Here is a 23,349-nt window from a genome sequence, read left to right as displayed (position 1 = left end):
GGGGTTAGATACAGAGTAAAGCTCCCTCTACACTGTCCCATCACACACTCCCAGGGCAGGTACAGCACGGGGTTAGATACAGAGTAAAGCTCCCTCGACACTGTCCCATCAAACACTCCCAGGGCAGGTACAGGGGGTTAGATACAGAGTAAAGCTCCCTCTACACTGTCCCATCAAACACTCCCAGGGCAGGTACAGGGGGTTAGATACAGAGTAAAGCTCCCTCTGCACTGTCCCATCAAACACTCCCAGGGCAGGTACAGGGGGTTAGATACAGAGTAAAGCTCCCTCTACACTGATCCAATAATCTGTGTATGTCCTCATTATCGGAAGAGTGCCCCTTACTGCTCACTGTGAAATTTCTATATATTGCGATAAAAATACAAGCTCCTTTTACTTATTCAGACTACTCTCAAGTGATAGATCCCATGCCCCCATTTCTGTAAAACCAGCTCCTCCTCACACAGCAAGGATAAGGATTATTTTGAAGGTCAGGCAATACCATTTGGTTCTAATGTTGAGGAAAGCTTGATGCTGCCAGACATGTTAGGAGCTCTCTAATTATTCACACACAGCCAAGCTAGCAGCAAGACCACTTAGCATGAACCTTCCTCTCTGATTCCCGCCCCCCAGGATCCCCTCGTTAGGTGATCTCATTGAAACATACAGAGCTTGACAGGGTAGATGCAGGGAAGGTGTTTCCCCCCCGGGGCTGGGGAGTCTAGAACCAGGGGTCACACAGTCTCAGGATAAGGGCTCGGCCATTTCGGACTGAGATGAGGAGGAATTTCTTCACTCAGAGGGTGGTGAATCTTTGGAATTCTCTGCCCCAGAGGGCTGTGGAGGCTCAGTCGCTGAGTATATTCAAGGCTGAGGTCGATAGATTGTTGGATATCGAGGGATCGGGCGGGAAAGTGGAGTTGAGGTCGATGATCAGCCGTGATCTTATTGAATGGCGGAGCAGGCTCGAGGGGCCGAATGGCCGACTCATGCTCCTAATTCTTATGTTCTTATTAGCTTTTTATTCCAGATTTAATTAGTGTCAGTGATGGTGACCATGGAACTACCGGACTGTCGTCAAAACCCATCTGGTTCACTGATGTCCTTTTCGGGAGGGAAATCTGCCGCCCTTACCCGGTCTGGCCGATACGTGACTCCAGACCCACAGCAATGTGGTTGACTTTGAAATGGCCCAGCGAGAGACTCGGGTGTCAAGAAAGCGGCTCACCACCACCGTCTCGAGGGCAATGAGCGACGGGCAATAAATGCTGGCCTTGCCAGCGATGCCCACATCCTGCGAATGAATGAAGAAAAGTCTGGCTGTGAGATCCGGCAGCCTGGGGGTGGGTCAGTGCCCGATTAATGTCCTGCTCCAATCTATGTCACAACAGGAGACAATTGTCCCCTGCCCAGTAAGTGCCCCAATGAGTAAAGGAACCGCCCGTTGCAGTTCTGAGCCTCGTGCGCTAGAACGTCCCAGGTCCAAGCACTGGCCTATGTCACCGTTGCTGATATCTGTCGGAGCAGCAGCTGCGGGAGGGGGGTCCAGTTGGGGTTTTAGGCAGCGGAGGCAAGTCGACCCTAGACCCCCGACTCCCAACCCACCCAGGTGCGCGTGAGACAGCGGCGAGGACTGTATTGGGCTCGGCCGCGATGCCTTCCAGGTGCGAATAACCGAGGGCTCACCGCCCCGGCTCATTTGAGTCCAGCCACCCTGAGCCCTCATTGGGGATGGGACCCAGGGGCCCGACCTTCCTGTGGGACCCTGTACCCCAACAGGCAATGCATATATACCCACAGAGCCATTGGGTGGAGTTGGATTGATGGGTGTATCCATAAGAAAAGAAAATACCCTGTGAAACTGTGCAAAATACTTTATTGAGAATAAAAATACATTCTTTTTTTAAGAAGCTTCAACAATCCCATAATATTCTGAAGCATTGCAATTAAGATCTCAGTTGTCATGATAGCGTATTATTTGATTCCAGATTTTTTACTCCCGGAGTTTGAGACCGGCAATAGTAGAGGCACGCCTTCGCTTCTGGGACTCTCCCCAGGGATCGAGGACCTTGCACGGTGTGTGAAAAGGGGGCGACTCACACTGCTGGGGGCAGGAGGAGGCCCCCTCAGTTAGTCCCACTCCAGAGACTTGAGCACAAGAACATAGGCTGACTCTCGCAGTGCAGCACTGAGGGAGGCACGATATGAAGAAGAGCGGGGGGGTGGGGGGGAGGGGGGTGGTGGGGCAGTTGGGGGAAGTTCTCCCCGGAGTCCTGGGGCCAATATTTATCCTTCAATCGACATCACTAAAACAGACAATCTGGGTCGTTATCACGTTGCTGTTTGTGGGAGCTTGCTGTGCGCAAATTGGTGCTGCGTTTCCCACATTGACCACACAACAACCTCAGCAACTTGTATTTATATAGCGACTTTAACGTAGTGAAACGTGCAACCCAAGATGCTTCACAAAAGGGTTCTGAGATTAAAAAAATTGACTCCACGCCACTTAAGTAGAAATTAGCGCAGGTAACCAATAGTTGGGTCAAAGAGGTCGCTTTTAAGGAGCACCTTGAAAGGAGGAAAAAGAGGCGTTTAGGGAGGGAGTTCCAGAGCTTGGGGCTCAGGCAACAGAAGGCACGGCCACCGATGGTTGAGGAATTATAATCGGGGATGGTCAAGAGGGCAGAATTAGAGGAGCGCAGGCATCTCGGTGCAGGGGTTGGGAGGGTGGGTGGTGGGGCTGGAGGAGATTACAGAGATAGGGAGGGGTGTAGGGGCTGGAGGAGGTTACAGAGATAGGGAGGGGTGTAGGGGCTGGAGGAGGTTACAGAGATAGGGAGGGGTGTAGGGGCTGGAGGGGGTTACAGAGATAGGGAGGGGTGTAGGGGCTGGAGGGGGTTACAGAGATAGGGAGGGGTGTGGGGTTGTGAGGAGATTACAGAGATAGGGAGGGGTGTAGGGGCTGGAGGAGGTTAGAGATAGGGAGGGGTGTAGGGGCTGGAGGGGGTTACAGAGATAGGGAGGGGTGTAGGGGCTGGAGGAGGTTACAGAGATAGGGAGGAGTGTAGGGGCTGGAGGAGGTTACAGAGATAGGGAGGTGTATGGGGCTGGAGGGGGTTACAGAAATAAGGAGGGGTGTAGGAGCTGGAGGAGGTTACAGAGATAGGGAGGGGTGTAGGGGCTGGAGGAGGTTACAGATAGGGAGGGGTGTAGGGTCTGGAGGGGGTTACAGATAGGGAGGGGTGTAGGGGCTGGAGCAGGTTACAGAGATAGGGAGGGGTGTAGGGGCTGGAGGAGGTTACAGTGATAGGGAGGGGTGTAGGGGCTGGAGGAGGTTAGAGATAGGGAGGGGTGTAGGGGCCGGAGGGGGTTACAGAGATAGGGAGGGGTGTAGGGTCTGGAGGAGGTTACAGATAGGGAGGGGTGTAGGGTCTGGAGGGGGTTACATAGATTGGGAGGGGCGAGGCCATGTAGAGATTTGAAAAGTACTTCATTGGCTGTAAATCCTGAGGCCCTGAAAGGCGCTATCGAAATGCACGTTTTTCTGTTAACCCTATCACTGTGCTGCTGACTGTTCCTGTGGCGAGTTGCACAAATCCCCTGGTACCCACCCTGCACTTGGCCAAAATCAGAGGGCAACTGACTATCCAGCTGGTCCTCCAACATAGGCAATGGTTGTCAGGCTTGTGTTCAGCTTTACTGCTGCCATTCCTCACCTAACGTTTGGGGGTATAGATTGCACCACCCCTCCTGCACCTCACAATTTGCCGTGGTGTGAGCAGCATATTCGACACAGGCCGTCGCAGTCAGAGCCGATAACAAAGCTGGATAGCAGTCGGGAGGAGGGGCCCTGGCTGGTTCTTGCACCCCCCCCGACCACCCCACTCTCACAACCCTACTAAAGGCAATTGTAGAACATAAGAATTAGGAGCAGGAGGAGGCCATTCGGCCCCTCGAGCCTGCTCCGCTACTTAATAAGATCATGGCCAACCATCGACCTCAACACTTTCCCGCCCGATCCCTCCATTCCTCTCGAGTCCAACAATCTATCGTTCTCAGCCTTGAATATACTCAACGACTGAGCCTCCACAGCCCTCCACAGATTCACCACCCTCTGAGTGAAGAAATTCCTCCTCATCTCAGTCCTAAATGGCCGACCCCTTATCCTGAGACCGTGTGACCCCTGGTTCTAGACTCCCCAGCCCGGGGAAACATCCTCACTACATCTACGCCCTTGCTGCCCTTGGTGAGATCAAACAGTCAGGGATTTGGGACCCTTCCGGTCTGCTTACCACAGCAGCCGCACCTTAAGCCGTGCATTTGCCCAATGACTATAGCGCTCTACTCGGAACTCCTTCACGGCAAACGAGCCAAAGGTGGGCAGAGGAAACGTTACAAGGGATCACCCTCAAATCCTCCCTGATAAAGTGCAACATCCCCCACCGACACCTGGGAGTCCCTGGGCCCAAAGACCAGTCCGCCCTAAGTGGAGGAAGTGCATCTGGGAGGGCACTGAGCACCTCGAGTCTCGTCGCCGAGAGCGTGCAGAAACCAAGCGCAGGCAGCGGAAGGAGCGTGCGGCAAACCAGTCCCACCCTCCCCTTCCCTCAACCACTGTCTGCCCCACCTGTGACAGGGGACTGTGGCTCCCGTATTGGATATTCAGCCACCTAAGGAGTTATTGTAAGAGTGGAGGCAAGTCTTCCTCGATTCTGAGGGACTGCCTATGATGATGATAGGGGGCTGACTGGCCATGCAATGATTTCTGCCCCCCCCCCCACCCTTCTCTCCTCTTCCTCACAACATTTTTGTTGAGTATTTGACGGCTTCCGACTGGGCGGTCATGCCACTGGAGTGCACCGTGTTGTCGACTTCGCTGGTGCGTTTGATGGGGCCCTTGACCTTGCTCCAGAACAGCAGCATGCTGAAGCAGCAGACGACCACGCCCACAAAGCAGACCGTGCCCATGGTGAGGACCACCGAGAGGGTCACCTGGTCGAGGATCAAGGCGGGCGGCGGTCGGGTGGCGGGGCCGAGGGTGGCGGTGGGCTGGAAGACCCTCACCCACAGGACGGCGGTGGCGGTATCGTTGCCGGCCGCATTGCGGGCGGTGCAGCGGTACGTGCCGGCGTCCTGCGCCTGGGCGTAGCGCACCTCCAGCGAGCCGTCGGGCCACACCCGCAGCCGGCCGCCGTCGCCGCCCCGCAGGACCCGCCGGCCGGGGGTGGACCACTGGACGGCGGGGGCGGGGTCGCCCTCGGCCGCGCACCGCAAGCGCGCCGTCTCCCCCTCTGTCACCGCCGCCGTCTGCCGCGCCCCCTTGCCGGGGATCCGCGCCCCGCGGCAGGCCAGGCGCCCGGGCCCCAGGTCCCCCAGCGCCTCGCCCCGGGCGGACTCCGGGCTGGCGCAGGCGGGCTGCCGCCCCTCGAAGCTCGGCCCCGCCCGCCTCCCCGACAGCCACCGCAGCCGGCAGTCGCAGGCCAGCGGGTTGCCGTCCAGCCGGAGGGAGGCCAGGCTCCCCGGGGACTGGAAGGCCGACTCCTCCAGCGTCTCCAGCCTGTTGCCCGAGACGTCGAGGGCCCGCAGCAGCCCCAGCCCCCGGAAGGCGGAGGGCTCGATGGTGGCCAGCCTCCCCCCGGCCAAGCGCAGCTCGCCCAGGCGCACCAGCTGCCCCAGCATGCCGCCCCGGATAACCGCGATGGGGTTGTGCGAGAGGTCCAGGGAGCGGAGGTACACCAAGTGACGCAGGGGGCGGTCGGGGACGGCCGTGAGGTTGCAGCGGGTGATGGCGAGCGAGGTCAGGTTGAGGCCGTAGAGCGAGTCGGGGGCCAGGGCGGCGAGCCGGGGCCACCCCTCCATCACCAGGTCCCGGAGAGCGCGCAGGCCCTGGAAGGAGTTATCCTGGAGCGCCAAGGCGTTGAGTGGGCCCAACCTCAGCGATGTCAGACCGCGGAGGTGGGCGAGCGCGGTGGTGGGGAGCGTACTGGAGTTGGCCTTCCCCAGTGCCAGCCGCTGCAGCCTACCCAGACCAACCAAGGCCCCGGACGCCACATACAGCAGCCCCTCCCCCAGCTCCAGCTGCCGGAGGCCGGCAAGTTCTGGGAAGGCCCCGTCCAGCAGAATGACCAGTGGATTGTCACGGAGGTCCAGCACGGTGAGATTGGCCGTCGCTCCAAGCACGCCCGGCCAGATGGTCTTCAGGCGGTTGTTCCTCAGCCGCAACGTACGCAGACCCCGGATGCCGTCGAAGGCTCCCGGCTCGATGTTGGACACCAGGTTGTCGCTCAGGTCCAGTTCCTCCAGCTCCGGGAGGCTGCCGAGCTCGCCCAGCCTGATGGATGTGATGAGGTTCCTGCTGAGGTCCAGCGCCCTCGCCTCCAAGGGAACCCCTTGGGGAACAGCAGTCAGCTCCTTCCCGCAGCACAGGACCGTCCCATTGCCTGCCGAGCAGTCACAGAATGAAGGGCAGGCCTGCACACAGCCACACAGACACACCAGGAGGATCAGTACATGGACAGCCTTGCTCGCTTCCATCTGCACACAAGAAAGCACAGAATGAGATACAGGTCATTCGTCACATCAACCCCACTGCTCCCATAAACCTACCCCAACAATGTCTCTACCCGCTCAGTTAATTGAGCACGGTCCGTACAGGAACGATGTGATTGCACTCGGTGCAATGTATGCACCTGTGAGTATGTTCACAGGTTAGGGCCTGGCCAACGGGGCCATCAGCCGGTCCAGGCAGTGGGCGGTCGAGGGGGTCGTTCAGCCCGACTGCCTGCCTCTCTTCCGCGGTTACATCCGAGCCAGGGTGTCCCTGGAGATGGAGCATGCGGTGTCCACCAGGAAAACAGGTCTGACAATTGGAGATAAACCATATGTTGGATAGCTAGTTTGAAAGAAAAATATTTGCAAGGCTCCGGGGAAAGAGCAGGGGAGTGGGACTAACTGCATCGCTCTTTCACAGAGCCGGCACGGGCTCGATGGGCCCAGTGGCCCCTTTCTACCCACATTCTCCAATCCGCTTTGTGTCAGGTGTGGCTCAGTGGGTAGCACACTTACATCTCAATCAGAAGGTTGTGGGTTCAAGTCCCACTCCAGGGACTAGAGTGTAAAAATCGAGGCTAACACTCCCAGTGCAGTACTGAGGGAGCGCCGCACTGTCGGAGGGGCAGTACTGAGGGAGTGCCGCACTGTCGGAGGGGCAGTACTGAGGGAGCGCCGCACTGTCGGAGAGGCAGTACTGAGGGAGTGCCGCACTGTCGGAGGGGCGGTACTGAGGGAGTGCCGCACTGTCGGAGGGGCGGTACTGAGGGAGTGCCGCACTGTCGGAGGGGCAGTACTGAGGGAGCGCCGCACTGTCGGAGAGGCAGTACTGAGGGAGTGCCGTACTGTCGGAGGGGCGGTACTGAGGGAGTGCCGCACTGTCGGAGGGGCAGTACTGAGGGAGTGCCGCACTGTCGGAGGGGCGGTACTGAGGGAGTGCCGCACTGTCGGAGGGGCAGTACTGAGGGAGCGCCGCACTGTTGGAGGGACAGTACTGAGGGAGCGCCGCACTGTCGGAGGGGCAGTACTGAGGGAGCGCCGCACTGTCGGAGGGGCAGTACTGAGGGAGTGCCACACTGTCGGAGGGGCTGTACTGAAGGAGCGCCGCACTGTCGGAGGGGCAGTACTGAGGGAGCGCCGCACTGTCAGAGGGGCAGTACTGAGGGAGCGCCGCACTGTCGGAGGGGCAGTACTGAGAGAGTGTCGGAGGGGCGGTACTGAGGGAGCGCCGCACTGTCGGAGGGGCGGTGCTGAGGGAGTGCCGCACTGTCGGAGGGGCGGTGCTGAGGGAGTGCCGCACTGTCGGAGGGGCGGTGCTGAGGGAACGCCGCACTGTCGGAGGGGCAGTACTGAGGGAGCGCCGCACTGTCGGAGGGGCGGTACTGAGGGAGCGTCGCTCTGTCAGAGGTGCCATCTTTCAGATGCGACATTAAACCGAGGCTCCATCTGCTCTCTCAAGTGGCCGTAAAAGATTGGCCACTATTGGAAGAAGAGCAGGGGGAGTTCTCCCCGGTGGCCTGGGGCCAATATTTATCCTGCAACCAACATCAGTAAAACAGATGATCTGGGTCATTATCACATTGCTGTGTGTGGGAGCTTGCTGTGCACAAATTGGCGGCCGTGTTTCCCACATTACAACAGTGACCACACTCCAAAAGTATTTCATTGGCTGTAAAGCGCTCTGGGACATCCTGAGTTTGTGAAAGGCGCTATAGAAATGCAAGTCTGTCAGTCTTTCTCTCTCTCTCTCTCTCTCTCTCTCTCTCTCTTTCATTCATCTGATGTTATGAGCTGGAGCTGAGGAGTGTATATTCCTGGCTATGAGAGCAAAGTACCTGTTATTCTGTGGGCGCAGTATGGACTTACCTGTCGGCGAGTCGAGCCCCCTCCTGGGCTCCCTGTCCCGCTGAGGAGCCTCCGCAGTCACAGCCCAGCAGCTCCCCTTCTGCAGCATCAAGTTCAACATTCCGCGTGGGCGTGAGTGAACCGTGCTGCAATTGTATCGCTCAAGCCTCCAGCAGCCTCGCTTGCAAATTTCCAGCTAGGGTGAGGGGTGGCAAGGTGGGGGGTGTGTGTAACGGGGTTGGATTAAAGACGGTCCTTTCCCCCCACCCCCGCAGCCCACTACTCCGAGAACAAACTAGGTCTCAGCGCCCGAACAACTGGATCATTCGTCTCATGGATCAGATTAACGTGACCCTCGCCAGGCGGGAGAGGCACAGAGAGAGAGACTGACCGAAAAACAGGAGGAAGAAATTCAGGTAGAGAGAGAGAGAGAGAGAGAGAGGGAGACAGGAACGGAGGGAGAGAGGCAGAAGGAAAGAAAGAGAGAGATAGGAATTTGCGCTAAAGCGTCCGACGCTTTATAAGAAGCCAAACCCTGTTATCGAATCACAGAACGGTCACAGCACAGGAGGATCCCATTGGGCCCGTCGAACCCGTGCTGGCTCTCTGCAAGAGCACTTCAGCCAGTCCCACTCCCCCCACCCTTTCCCCGTAGCCCTGCACATCTCTCTCCTTCAGGTACTTAAACACTTCCCCTTCGAAAGATTAAATCGAGTCTGCCTCCACCACCCTCTCGGGCAGCGCGTTCCTGATCCTAAACCGCACGCTGCGTGAAAAAGCTTTTTCTCATGTTGCCTTTGCCAACTACCTTAAATCCGTGTCCGCCGGCTCCCAGCCCTGCCGCCAATGGCAACAGTTTCTCTCTCTCTACCCTGTCCAGACCCCTCATGATTTTGAACACAAGTGTCGATAGCAGGCTCACGGATAATCCCCCAAAATGACTAATTATGCATTAATAACACGCATTAGTAACGGGATCCCCGGTCACGGGATTTCCCCGCCCGCCCACTGCCTCGGCACTTCGTGGGGCTGCAAACAGCGCGATATTGACGTGACAGCGGGTGAACAAGGTGGGACAGCTGCATCCATTTATACACTGGCATCTGAGAGCTCGGGGAAAAAGCACTGGTGTCTGGTGTCCTGCCAGCCGATGTTGACACTGCAAACTCCTCACCACGCACCCGCCCCCGCCTCCATCCCCCAGCTCCTCACAGAAGAAACAGCGAGTCTGGCACAAACCATTTGGATCCCCCTGTGCTGTTTTGTGCCGCAGGACACGTTCCCAAAGATCCGGGCCTGAGGCAGCAAACTGAGTGCCCAACTCCCGAGACCGTAATCCAGGCCGACACTCCCAGTGCCAGTGCTGAGGGAGCGCCGCACTGTCGGAGGGGCGGTACTGAGGGAGCGCCGCACTGTCGGAGGGGCAGTACTGAGGGAGCGCCGCACTGTCGGAGGGGCAGTACTGAGGGAGCGCCGCACTGTCGGAGGGGCAGTACTGAGGGAGCGCCGCACTGTCGGAGGGGCAGTACTGAGGGAGCGCCGCACTGTCGGAGGGGCAGTACTGAGGGAGCGCCGCACTGTCGGAGGGGCGGTACTGAGGGAGCACTGCACTGTCGAAGGGGCGGTACTGAGGGAGTGCCGCACTGTCGGAGGGGCGGTACTGAGGGAGCACCGCACTGTCGGAGGGGCTGTACTGAAGGAGCGCCGCACTGTCGGAGGGGCAGTACTGAGGGAGCGCCGCACTGTCGGAGGGGCAGTACTGAGGGAGTGCCGCACTGTCGGAGGGAGTGCCGCACTGTCGGAGGGGCAGTACTGAAGGAGCGCCGCACTGTCGGAGGGGCAGTACTGAGGGAGCGCCGCACTGTCGGAGGGGCGGTACTGAGGGAGCGCCGCACTGTCGGAGGAGCAGTACTGAGGGAGCGCCGCACTGTCGGAGGGGCATTACTGAGGGAGCGCCGCACTGTCGGAGGGGCAGTACTGAGGGAGCGCCGCACTGTCGGAGGGGCGGTACTGAGGGAGCACCGCACTGTCGGAGGGGCAGTACTGAGGGAGTGCCGCACTGTCGGAGGGAGTGCCGCACTGTCGGAGGGGCAGTACTGAGGGAGCGCCGCACTGTCGGAGGGGCAGTACTGAGGGAGCGCCGCACTGTCGGAGGGGCAGTACTGAGGGAGCGCCGCACTGTCGGAGGGGCGGTACTGAGGGTGTGCCGCACTGTCGGAGGGGCAGTACTGAGGGAGCGCCGCACTGTCGGAGGGGCAGTACTGAGGGAGCGCCGCACTGTCGGAGGGGCGGTGCTGAGGGAGCGCCGCACTGTCGGAGGGGCAGTACTGAGGGAGCGCCGCACTGTCGGAGGGGCAGTACTGAGGGAGCGCCGCACTGTCGGAGGGGCAGTACTGAGGGAGCGCCGCACTGTCGGAGGGGCAGTACTGAGGGAGCGCCGCACTGTCGGAGGGGCAGTACTGAGGGAGCGCCTCACTGTCGGAGGGGCAGTACTGAGGGAGCGCCGCACTGTCGGAGGGGAATACTGAGGGAGCGCCGCACTGTCGGAGGGGCGGTACTGAGGGAGCGCCGCACTGTCGGAGGGGCGGTACTGAGGGAGCGTCGCACTGTCAGAGGGGCAGTACTGAGGGAGCGCCGTACTGCGCTGTCGGTGGGGCAGTACTGAGGGAGTGCCGCACTGTTGGAGGTGCCGTCTTTCAGATGAGATGTTAAACCGAGGCCCCGTCTACCCTCTCGGGTGGATGTAAAAGATCCCGGGGCCACTATTGGAAGAAGAGCAGGGGGAGTTCTCCCCGGTGTCCTGGGGCCAATATTTATCCCTCAACCAACATCACTAAAACAGATGATCTGGGTCATTATCACATTGCTGTGTGTGGGAGCTTGCTGTGCGCAAATTGAGCTGCCGCGTTTCCCACATTACAACAGTGACAACATTTTAAAAAGTATCTCATTGGCTGTACAACGCTTTGGGACGTCCTGAGATGGTGAAAGGCGCTATATAAATGCATGGCAGTCTTTCTTTGCTTTATGTCACAAAGGGCCCTTTTATCCTAATAGGCTGAAATGAACCACTCATTTTCCGTACTTTGAAATGTCCCAATGGTCCAGAACCTTCTCTGGCTGGCGTTGGGAGATTTAGGTCCATCTCGTTCACCACCTGCCATCCTGGGAATCACGCGATGCAAGGATAACGGAGGTGCTGCTAATCACGGCAATCACTTTCGATCAATGAGTCTTCAGCAGACCCAGGCTTGACGCCAGGTAAACCTGCAATGCTGGAGAGCTTTGGGTGCCAATTCTGGGCATCGCTCTATGGGAAGGATGTGACGGCTTTAGAAAGGATGCAGAGGAGATTGACCAGAATGGTTCCGGGGATGAGGGGCTTCAGTGACAGGGAGAGACTGGAGACGCTGGGGTTGTGTGCAGTTTTGGTCTCCTAATCTGAGGAAGGACATTCTTGCTATTGAGGGAGTGCAGCGAAGGTTCACCAGATTGATTCCCGGGATGGCAGGATTGACATATGAAGAAAGACTGGATCGGCTAGGCTTATATTAACTGGAATTTAGAAGAATGAGAGGGGATCTCATAGAAACATATAAAATTCTGATGGACCTGGACAGGTTAGATGCAGGAAGAATGTTCCCGATGTTGGGGAAGTCCAGAACCAGGGGTCACAGTCTAAGGATAAGGGGTAAGCCATTTAGGACCGAGATGAGGAGAAACTTCTTCACTCAGAGAATTGTGAACCTGTGGAATTCTCTACTGCAGAGAGTTGTTGAGGCCAGTTCATTAGATATATTCAAAAGGGAGTTAGATATGGCCCTTATGGCTAAAGGGATCAAGGGGTATGGAGAGAGAGCAGGAATGGGGTACTGAGGGAATGATCAGCCATGATCTTATTGAATGGTGGAGCAGGCTCGAAGGGCCGAATGGCCTACTCCTGCACCTATTTTCTATGTTTCTATGTCGTTCTCCTTGGAGCAGAGAAGGTTGAGAGGAGATTTGATCGAGGTGTTCAAAATCACGAGGGGTCTGGACAGAGTCGAGAGAGAGAAACTGTTCCCATTGGGGGAAGGGTCGGGAACCAGAGGACACGGATTTAAGGCGATTGGCAGAAGGCGACAGGAGGGAAAATGTTTTTCCGCAGCGAGTGGTTAGGATCTGGAACGCGCTGCCTGAGCAGGGCGCTGGAGGCAGACTCAATCGTGGCTTTCAAAAGGGAGTTGGATACGCAGCTGAAGGAGAGAGATGTGTCGTGCTCCGGGGAAAGGGCGGGGGAGTGGGACTGGCTGAAGTGCTCTTGCACTGAAGGGATCTTGCTGTGCTGTGACGGTGCTGTGATTGTAACCACAGGCCGACTGTTGCCTGCTGCTACCGAACACCCTACTCTCTCCACACGTCATGCCTGCAATTACACACACACTCTTTGCCAGAATGCATTTGAATGAATCAGCACTAATTGTTTCCACCAATCACCCTGGGGAGCCTGATACATCGAGTGGACACTCGCTCGCTGAAATATTGCTTCTGCGGAGTAGCTTTGACCAACGCCCCCCCGGCCATGTCCCCTGGTTCTTCTGTTCTCGACAAGGGGACGCAGTTTGACAGAGTCGACATTATCTGGTCCCGTTAAAATCTTAAAAGAACCTTGCAACCTTCCCTTTCCCAGTGAGACCACGGCCAATGTACACAATCCCTCCTCAGAACCCAAACCCACCAATCACGCTGCTTGCTCTCTGGAATTAAACAAAGACTTGCATTTACATATCGCCTTTCTTGACCACCGGATGTCCCAAAGCGCTTCACAGCCAATGAAGTACTTTTGGGGTGTGCTCACTGTTGTAATGTAAGAAACACGGCAGCCAATTTGTGCACAGCAAGCTCCCACACAGCGATGTGATAATGACCCGGATCATCTGTTTTAGTGATGTTGGTTGCAGGATAAATATTGGCCCCAGGACACCGGGGAGAACTCCCCCTGCTCTTCTTCCAAATGGTACCATGGAATCTTAGATCCACCTGAGAGGGCAGAGGCGGTCTCGGTTTAACGTCTCATCCGAAAGATGGCACCTCCGACAGTGTGGCGCTCCCTCAGTATTGTCCCTCCGACAGTGCGGCGCTCCCTCAGTACTGTCCCTCCAACAGTGCGGTGCTCCCTCAGCACCGCCTCTCCGACAGTGCAGCGCTCCCTCAGTACTGCCCCTCCGACAGTGCAGCGCTCCCTCACTACTGCCCCTCCGACAATGCGGCGCTCCCTCAGTACTGCCCCTACGACAGTGCGGCGCTCCCTCACTACTGCCCCTCCGACAGTGCGGCACTCCCTCAGTACTGCCCCTCCGACAATGCGGCGCTCCCTCAGTACTGCCCCTCCGACAATGTGGCACTCCCTCAGTACTGCCCCTCCGACAATGCGGCGCTCCCTCAGTACTGCCCCTCCGACAATGCGGCGCTCCCTCAGTACTGCCCCTCCGACAATGCGGCGCTCCCTCAGTCCTGCCCCTCCGACAGTGCAGCGTTCCCTCAGTACTGCCCCTCCGACAATGCGGCGCTCCCTCAGTACTGCCCCTCCGACAATGCGGCGCTCCCTCAGTCCTGCCCCTCCGACAGTGCGGCACTCCCTCAGTACTGCCCCTCCGACAGTGCGGCGCTCCCTCAGTACTGCCCCTCCGACAGTGCAGCGTTTCCTCAGTACTGCCCCTCCGACAGTGCAGCGCTCCCTCACTACTGCCCCTCCGACAATGCGGCGCTCCCTCAGCATTGCACTGCAGTGTCAGCCTAGATTTTGTGCTCAAGTCTATAGAGTGGGTCGAACCCACAACCTTCTGACTGAGAGGCGATAGTACATAAGATAAGAACATAAGAAATAGGAGCAGGAGTCGGCCATTCGGCCCCATCGAGCCTGCTCCACCATTCAAGTGAGATCATGGCTGATCTTCCATCTGAACCACACTTTCCCACCCGATCCCCATATCCCTTGATTCCCCGAGAGTCCAAAAATCTACTGATCTCAGCCTTGAATACACTCAACAACTGAGCATTCCGTGTCAGAGAATTCTAAAGATTCACCACCCTCTGAGTGAAGAAATTACTCCTCATCTTAGTCCTCAATGGCCGAGCCCTTATCCTGAGACTGTGACCCCTGGTTCTAGACTCTCCAGCCCGGGGGAAACATCCTCTCTACATGCATGGCAGATGCCGTATAACGTGGATAAATGTGAGGTTATCCACTTTGGTGGCAAAAACAGGAAGGCAGAATATTATCTGAATGGTGACAGATTAGGAAAAGGAGAGGTGTAACAAGACCTGGGTATCATGGTACATCAGTCATTGAAGGTTGGCATGCAGGTACAGCAGGTGGTGAAGAAGGCAAATGGTATGTTGGCCTTCATTGCAAGAGGATTTGAGTATAGGAGCAGGGAGGTCTTACTGCAGTTGTACAGGGCCTTGGTGAGGCCACACCTTGAGCATTGTATACAATTTTGGTCTCCTAATTTGAGGAAGGACATTCTTGCTATTGAGGGAGTGCAGCGAAGGTTCACCAGACTGATTCCCGGGATGGCAGGACTGACCTATGAAGAAAGACTGGATCGACTAGGCTTATATTCACTGGAATTTAGAAGAATGAGAGGGGATCTCATAGAAACATATAAAATTCTGATGGGACTGGACAGGTTAGATGCAGGAAGAATGTTCCCAATGTTGGGGAAGCCCAGAACAGTCTAAGGATAAGGGGTAGGCCATTTAGGACCAAGATGAGGAGAAACTTCTTCACTCAGAGAATTGTGAACCTGTGGAATTCTCTACCACAGAAAGTTGTTGAGGCCAGTTCGTTAGATATATTCAAGAGGAAGTTAGATGTGGTCCTTATGGCTAAAGGGATCAAGGGGTATGGAGAGAAAGCAGGAAAGGGGTACTGGGGAATGATCAGCCATGATCTTATTGAATGGTGGTGCAGGCTCGAAGGGCCGAATGGTCTACTCCTGCACCTATTTTCTATGTTTCTATGTTTGGATCTACCTTGTCAGTCCCCCTCAGAATCTTATTCATTTCAATGAGATCATGTCTCAAATCCTTCCATTAGCCGCAATATCCTTTTTGTAATGCAGAGACCAGAGCTGTATGGTCGCATCAATGATTTATAAAGTGGAGGCCTTACCTCACTATTCCGGCTTAATATTGAATCTCTTAATACATCCCATCATCCGATTCACTTTACTCGCTGCCCCTGAGCATTTCTGCCAATTTGTTGCCAATAAGGTGCCCTGTTCCCATATTGGCTGCCGCGTTTCCTACATTACAAAGAAAGAAAGACTTGGATTTATATAGCGCCTTTCACGTCCACTGGACCTCCCACAGCGATTTACAGCCAATGAAGTGCTTTTGGAGTGCAGTCACTGTTGTAATGTCGGAAACGCGGCAGCTTAATTTGCGCACAGCAAGCTCCCACACACAGCAATGCGATAATGACCCAGATCATCTGTTTTAGTGATGTTGGTTGAGGGATAAATATTGGTCCCAGGACACCGGGGAGAACTCCCCCTGCTCTTCTTCCAAATGGTACCATGGAATCTTAGATCCACCTGAGAGGGCAGAGGCAGTCTCGGTTTAACGTCTCATCCGAAAGTTGGCACCTCCGACAGTGCGGCGCTCCCTCAGCACTGCCCCTCCGACAGTGTGGGTCTCCCTCAGCACTGCCCCTCCGACAGTGCGGCGCTCCCTCAGCACTGCCCCTCTGACAGTGCGGCGCTCCCTCAGCACTGCCCCTCCCACAGTGCGGCACTCCCTCAGTACTGCCCCTCCGACAGTGCGGCGCTCCCTCAGCACTGCCCCTCCGACAGTGCGGCGCTCCCTCAGCACTGCCCCTCCGACAGTGCGGCGCTCCCTCAGTACTGCCCCTCCGACAGTGCGGGTCTCCCTCAGCACTGCCCCTCCGACAGTGCGGCGCTCCCTCAGCACTGCCCCTCCGACAGTGCGGCGCTCCCTCAGTACTGCCCCTCCGACAGTGCGGGTCACCCTCAGCACTGCCCCTCCGACAGTGCGGCGTTCCCTCAGTACTGCCCTTCCGACAGTGCGGCGTTCCCTCAGTTCTGCCCCTCCCACAGTGCGGCACTCCCTCAGTACTGCCCCTCCGACAGCGCGGCACTCCCTCAGTACTGCCCCTCCGACAGCGCGGCGCTCCCTCAGTACTGCCCCTCCGACAGCGCGGCACTCCCTCAGTACTGCCCCTCCGACAGTGCGACGCTCCCTCAGTACTGCCCCTCCGACAGTGCGGCACTCCCTCAGTACTGCCCCTCCGACAGTGCGACGCTCCCTCAGTACTGCTCCTCCGACAGCGCGGCACTCCCTCAGTACTGCCCCTCCGACAGCACGGCGCTCCCTCAGTACTGCCCCTCCGACAGTGCGGCACTCCCTCAGTACTGCCCCTCCGACAGTGCGGCGCTCCCTCAGTACTGCCCCTCCGACAGTGCGGCACTCCCTCAGTACTGCCCCTCCGACAGTGCGGCGCTGCCTCAGTACTGCCCCTCCGACAGTGCGGCACTCCCTCAGCTCTGCCCCTCCGACAGTGCGGCGCTCCCTCAGTACTGCCCCTCCGACAGTGCGGCACTCCCTCAGTACCGCTCCTCCGACAGTGCGGCGCTCCCTCAGCACTGCCCCTCCGACAGTACGGCGCTCCCTCAGCACTGCCCCTCCGACAGTGCGGCGCTCCCTCAGCACTGCCCCTCCGACAGTGCGGCGCTCCCTCAGTACTGCCCCTCCGACAGTGCGGCGCTCCTTCAGTACTGCCCCACCGACAGTGCGGCACTCCCTCAGTACTGCCCCTCCGACAGTGCGGCACTCCCTCAGTACCGCCCCTCCGACAGTGCGGCACTCCCTCAGCTCTGCCCCTCCGACAGTGCGGCGCTCCCTCAGCACTGCCCCTCCGACAGTGCAGCACTCCCTCAGCACTGCACTGAGAGTGTCGGCCTAGATTTTGTGCACTAGTCTCTGGAGCGGGACTTGAACCCGTGACTTTGTGACTCGGAGGGGAGCGTGTCACCCATCGGGCCACCGCTGGCACCCATTGTGTGCAAAACACCGAGTGTCGCTGTGCCTTATAGAGCTAGTCCCAGCACGGTGAACTGCAATACCCGAGGGGCTAAAGGTCACGGCACTAATTCCCGTCTGGAAGCTTGCTGCCTTGTGAAAGTAAATCTCTAATCTTCTTTTCTTTGCGACGCAGGATCCAGCTCCCTTCAGCCTTGTCTACCTCGTCTGCCAGCAGCCCTCCCTCACGACCGGACAGCGGACCCTGCGGCCTAGCGTGTGGCTGAGAGCCAGGCCCTCAGGTGAGGCGCGCGCGTGTGAGTGAGTGTGTGGGCTGGCTTTCTCTCTTTCCTTCAGTCTGCGTCCGCCTGTTGCAATTGCGAAGCAAAGGCCTCGTGCCCCAGGCTGTGCGATCGTTGCTGTGAGATTGGGAAAGGGAGACATTGCAGAGCTGGGGGGGTGGGGGGGTAAGAGCGGGGTGCGGGGCAGTGGGATAAATTGGATCGCTCGTTCAAAGGCCCAGCACAGGCTCGAGGGGCCGAAAGGCCTCCCTCTGTGCTGTGAGCCCCCACTGTCCCTAAAACACTACGCCTTGTAAACTCTCTACCCTGAAGGCCGAAAGCTTTGAAAAACAATTCTTTAATCTATTTCTTTAATTCCTTCCTACTTTCCCACAATACAACAGCGACTACACTTCAACAAGTACTTCATTGGCTGTAAAGCGCTTTGGGACGACTGCTGGACGTGTAAGGCGCTACAGAAATGGAAGTCTTTTACTTCAGAGAAACTTCTCTTGTCCCTTTTTTAAATAAAAAACAGTCCCCCCCTCTCTCTCTCTTTTAACATTGTACATTCTAGATAGTTACTTTCTGGTGTATATTTTGTCTTCTAACTTTCCATCAATGGTTGGAAAACCTTTCCATTCATTGTCAGGATGTGGGCATCGCTGGCAAGGCCAGCATTTATTGCCCCTCCCACCTCGCCCGCTCGACAAGGTGGTCAGCCCCCGCCTTGAACTGCAGCAGCCCGAGTGGTGAAGGTCAATGGTTGGTTTTGAACGACCAGGAATCAGAGAATAGAATCACAGAACGGTTACAGCGCGGAAGGCCATTCGGCCTGTCGAGCCCGTGCTGGCTCTCGGCCAATCCCACTCCCCCCGCCCTTTCCCTTGCAAAATCTCTCTCCTTCAGGCACTTATCCAACTCCCTTTTCAAAGCCACGATTGAGTCGGCCTCCACCACTCCCTCAGGCAACACATTCCAGATCCTATCCACTCGCTGCGTAAAAATGTTTTTCTTCATGTAAGTTGACACTGCCAGTGCAGTGCTGGGGCAGTGCTGCACTGTCGGAGGGGCGGTACTGAGGGAGCGCCGCACTGTCGGAGAGGCGGTACTGAGGGAGCGCCGCACTGTCGGAGGGGCGGTACTGAGGGAGCGCCGCACTGTCGGAGAGGCGGTACTGAGGGAGCGCCGCACTGTCGGAGGGGCAGTGCTGAGGGAGCGCCACACTGTCAGAGGAGCGGTACTGAGGGAGCGCCGCACTGTCGGAGAGGCGGTACTGAGGGAGCGCCACACTGTCGGAGGGGCGGTACTGAGGGAGCTCCGCACTGTCGGAGGGGCGGTACTGAGGGAGCTCCACACTGTCGGAGGGGCGGTACTGAGGGAGCGCCGCACTGTCGGAGGGGCGGTACTGAGGGAGCGCCGCATTGTCGGAGGGGCGGTACTGAGGGAGTGCCGCGCTGTCGGAGGGGCGGTACTGAGGGAGCGCCACGCTGTCGGAGGGGCGGTACTGAGGGAGCGCCGCACTGTCGGAGGGGCGGTACTGAGGGAGCGCCGCACTGTCGGAGGGGCGGTACTGAGGGAGCGCCGCACTGTCGGAGGGGCGGTACTGAGGGAGCGCCGCACTGTCGGAGGGGCGGTACTGAGGGAGCACCGCGCTGTCAAAGGGGCAGTACTGAGGGAGCGCCGCGCTGTCGTAGGGGCAGTATTGAGGGAGCGCCGCACTGTCGGAGGGGCGGTACTGAGGGAGTGCCGCACTGTCGTAGGGGCAGTACTGAGGGAGTGCCGCACTGTCGGAGGGGCAGTACTTGGGGAGTGCCGCACTGTCGGAGGTGCCATCTTTCAGATGAGACGTTAAACCGAGGCCCCGTCTGCCCTCTCGGGTGGATGTAAAAGATCCCGGGGCCACTATTGGAAGAAGAGCAGGGGGAGTTCTCCCCGGTGTCCTGGGGCCAATATTTATCCCTCAACCAACATCACTAAAACAGATGATCTGGGTCATTATCACATTGCTGTGTGTGGGAGCTTGCTGTGCACAAATTGAACTGCCGCGTTTCCCACATTACAACAGTGAGCACACTCCAAAAGTTCTTCATTGGCTGTAAAGCGCTTTGGGATGACTGGTGGTCATGAAAGGCGCTATATAAATGCAAGTCTGAGTTTTCTTTTATTCCTCACATGGCCTTTGGTTCTTCTGCCAATCACCTTCAATCCGTGTCCTCTGGTTCCCCGCCCCTTCCGTCAGTGGGAACAGTTTCTCTCTAATCTGCCCTAGCCAGCCCCCTCTGCCGTCCTTGCCCCAGTCTGGGGCCTATAAGTGACTCCAGTCCTCACACACCGGGCGTGGTTGACCCATAACTGCCCCTCTGAACTGTCCTCAGCAAGACACTCGGTGATCTCAGACCGGTTACAGGGCCATGGGAGTGCCTTTGCTGCAGGGGGACACCGGCAGTTCAAGGCTGCGGTTCATCACCACCTTCTCAACGGAGCGATCGACACAGGCCTTGCCGGCGGCACCCCAGAATAAATAATCTTATAATGAATGGGAGATAAATTTCGCAAAGAATAGCCTCCCCAGTGCAGCCTCTGTCCCCGGGAGTAGGTCGAAGCCTGTTTGTTAGGCCCCAATTAATATTTGATGGACAGGGAGTAAGTCACTGTGTGTGGGGGGGGGGGGGGTGTTTAAGGTGACAGCCCCTCTAGGAAAGGGAGGGAGGGAAGGAAGGGAGCAGCTATAGCCGCTGTGAAGCAGCCAGGCGTCAGAGGGAAGCTTTGAGAGTCGTTCCGAGCGTTCCCCCTGCGTCGGGGAAAGAGCAATATCGGGCAGCCAGCACGGGGTAAATAATCTCAGCCTGTGCAATCTGGGGCCTCCGCTGCACGACCTAGTTTTCATTTTGTGAGAGATAGGTTTGATGTGTGCGGTTTGAGAGCATCCACGTATAATTCTTTGAGGTAGCAGGCCGTTGCCATGACGACAGCGCTCGAGAGAGAGAGAGTGATGGGTCGCCCAGTGACAGCGATGAGGCCGCTGCTCGAATCTGGAGATGCACGAGCTGCAGTGATAATCACTGACCCATCTCGAAGCCTCCACGTTTTTATTAATGTGTATATATCTATAGATAGAATTCAGATAACGACAACGGATAAACATCCTTGCCCTGGAGCTCCCGGAGGCCGCAAGTGCCAGACCAGGGCCTGGAAAGGAATGTGTTTGAGAGTCTGATAGGGTGTCAGTCCGGGCTCAGTGGGGCAGCTCCCTCTCACGCTCACCTCTCAGTCACAAGGGCATGGGTTCGAGCCCCGCTCCAGAGGCTTGAGCACAGAATCCAGGCCGACAATCCCAGTGCAGTGCTGAGGGAGCGCCCCACTGTCGGAGGGGCAGTGCTGAGGGAGCACAGCACTATCGGAGGGGCAGTGCTGAGGGAGCGCCGCACTGTCGGAGGGGCAGTGCTGAGGGAGCACAGCACTGTCTGATGGGCAGTGCTGAGGGAGCGCCCCACTGTCGGAGGGGCAGTACTGAGGGAGCGCCGCACTGTCGGAGGGGCGGTACTGAGGGAGCGCCGCACTGTCGGAGGGGCAGTACTGAGGGAGCTCCGCACTGTCGGAGGGGCAGTACTGAGGGAGCACAGCACTGTCGGAGGGGCAGTGCTGAGGGAGCGCCACACTGTCGGAGGGGCAGTACTGAGGGAGCTCCGCACTGTCGGAGAGGCAGTACTGAGGGAGCACAGCACTGTCGGAGGGGCAGTGCTGAGGGAGCGCCACACTGTCGGAGGGGCAGTACTGAGGGAGCTCCGCACTGTCGGAGAGGCAGTACTGAGGGAGCCCCGCACTGTTGGAGGTGCAGTCTTTTGGATGAGTCGTTAAACCAAGGCCCCGTCTGCCCTCTTGGGTGGATGTAAAAGATCCCGGGACCACTATTGGAAGAAGAGCAGGGGGAGTTCTCCCCGGTGTCCTGGGGCCAATATTTATCCCTCAACCAACATCACTAAAACTGATGATCCGGGTCATTATCACATTGCTGTGTGTGGGAGCTTGCTGTGTGCAAATTGGCTGCTGCATTTCCCACATTACAACAGTAACTACACTTCAAAAAATACTTAATTGGCTGTAAAGCGCTTTGGGACGTCCTGAGGGGGTGAAAGGATCTGTAGAAATGCAAGTCTGTCTTTATGGAGGTAAATAAAACCCGACTTCAGAAAATGCAAGGATACAGCAGGAGGAAGAGAGGGTAAGCTCGGGTTCCTGATCACACCCTCCCTATCTCTGTAACCTCCTCCAATCCCTACACCCCTCCCTATCTCTGTAACCCCCTCCAGTCCCTACACCCCTCCCTATCTCTGTAACCTCCTCCAGCCCCTACACCCCTCCTTATCTCTGTAACCTCCTCCAGCCTCTACACCCCTCCCTATCTCTAGCCCCTTCCAGCCTCTACACCCCTCCCTGCCTCTGGAACCTCCTCCAGCCCCTACACCCCTCCCTATCTCTGTAACCTCCTCCAGCCCCTACACCCCTCCCTATCTCTGTAACCTCCTCCAGCCCCTACACCCCTCCCTATCTCTGTAACCTCCTCCAGCCCCTACACCCCTCCCTATCTCTGTAACCTCCTCCAGCCCCTACACCCCTCCCTATCTCTGTAACCCCCTCCAGCCCTTACACCCCTCCCTATCTCTGTAACCTCCTCCAGCCCCGATGCCCCTCCCTATCTCTGTAACCCCCTCCAGCCCTACAACCCTGCGAGATCTCTGCGCTCTTCCAATTCTGTCCTCTTGCCCATCCCCCGATTTCCATCGCCCCACCATCGGTGGCCGTGCCTGCAGCTGCCTGGGCCCCAAGCTCTGGAACTCCCTCCCTAAACCTCTCCGCCTCTCTCTCCTCCTTTAAGATGCTCCTTAAAACCGACCTCTGTGACCCAGCTTTTGGTCACCTGCCCCGAATATCTCCCTATGTGGCTCGGGGTCACATTTGCTAACGCTCCTGTGAAGCGCCGCGGGACATTTTTCTAGGTGACAGGCGCTGGGTAAATGCAGGTAGTTGTTGGAAAGAGTGTGCGTGTAGGAATATCAGATGAGGACGGGATGGGACTCTGCTGTCACGCCCTCCACGATTGCCCCAGGATGCTCAGTGAGCAGCGAGAGGAACAGGAGCCTGAAGTGAGAGATGGTCGGCTGTCAGTCGGAGGTTTGTCTGTCCGTGAGGGTCCCGGGCCGCTGGACGCAAGGCCCCGCTGGAACCGCCCCCCCCCCCACCTTGCGGGGGGGGCACGTGATCCGGCCGGTCTTACCTCGGGACAGTTTGGCTTCGCGGCGGAGCTGTGCTGACCTCTGCCCCTCGGTGTCCCCTGAGCCCCTCGGGTTGTGTGTGTGTGTGTGTGTGTGTGTGTGTGTGGGCCCTGCGCGTGACACCAAACTAACCCCACGTGCTACGTGAGTGTCCGTTCAGTTCCTGTTTTCACACACAGTCAGAGACACCACAACGTCTCAGTGGTCTCACTGACATGAGGCCATGAGAAACAAAAGCAGGTGTCGGCCATTCGGCCCCTCGAGCCTGCTCCGTCATTCAATAAGATCGTGGCTGATCCGATCATGGACTCAGCTCCACTTCCCTGCCCGCTCCCCATAACCCTTCACTCCCTTATCGCTCAAACATCTGTCTA

General features: G+C 57.6%; 2 protein-coding genes across 3 annotated transcripts in view; one reads left to right on the top strand and one right to left on the bottom strand.

Annotated features, from left to right (window-relative positions):
* Positions 1 to 23,349, top strand: part of LOC139240081 (semaphorin-4A-like) — an 85,803-nt gene that overhangs the window by 41,565 nt on the left and 20,889 nt on the right. Inside the window, exon 2 of the mRNA XM_070868456.1 lies at positions 17,615 to 17,720. The gene's annotated coding sequence lies outside the window, so the exon portion shown is untranslated. The remainder of the gene's footprint in view (positions 1 to 17,614; positions 17,721 to 23,349) is intronic.
* LOC139240144 (leucine-rich repeat and immunoglobulin-like domain-containing nogo receptor-interacting protein 1) lies at positions 1,868 to 9,361 on the bottom strand. Of its 2 annotated transcripts, none has more exons than XM_070868520.1 (2): positions 9,203 to 9,361; positions 1,868 to 6,534 (listed from the first exon to the last, which is right to left on the bottom strand). In XM_070868520.1, exons 1-2 carry the CDS (start codon positions 9,281 to 9,283, stop codon positions 4,798 to 4,800), a joined length of 1,818 nt encoding a protein of 605 aa, XP_070724621.1. In that variant the 5' UTR covers positions 9,284 to 9,361; the 3' UTR covers positions 1,868 to 4,797. The 2 variants fall into 2 exon arrangements, with proteins under 2 accessions (XP_070724621.1, XP_070724622.1); XM_070868521.1 differs by having other exon boundaries at positions 8,416 to 9,285.

This window comes from Pristiophorus japonicus, chromosome 30 (genome assembly GCF_044704955.1).
Source record: "Pristiophorus japonicus isolate sPriJap1 chromosome 30, sPriJap1.hap1, whole genome shotgun sequence".
Taxonomy (NCBI): Eukaryota; Metazoa; Chordata; class Chondrichthyes; family Pristiophoridae; genus Pristiophorus; species Pristiophorus japonicus.
This window is presented reverse-complemented; position numbering and strand designations above follow the sequence as displayed.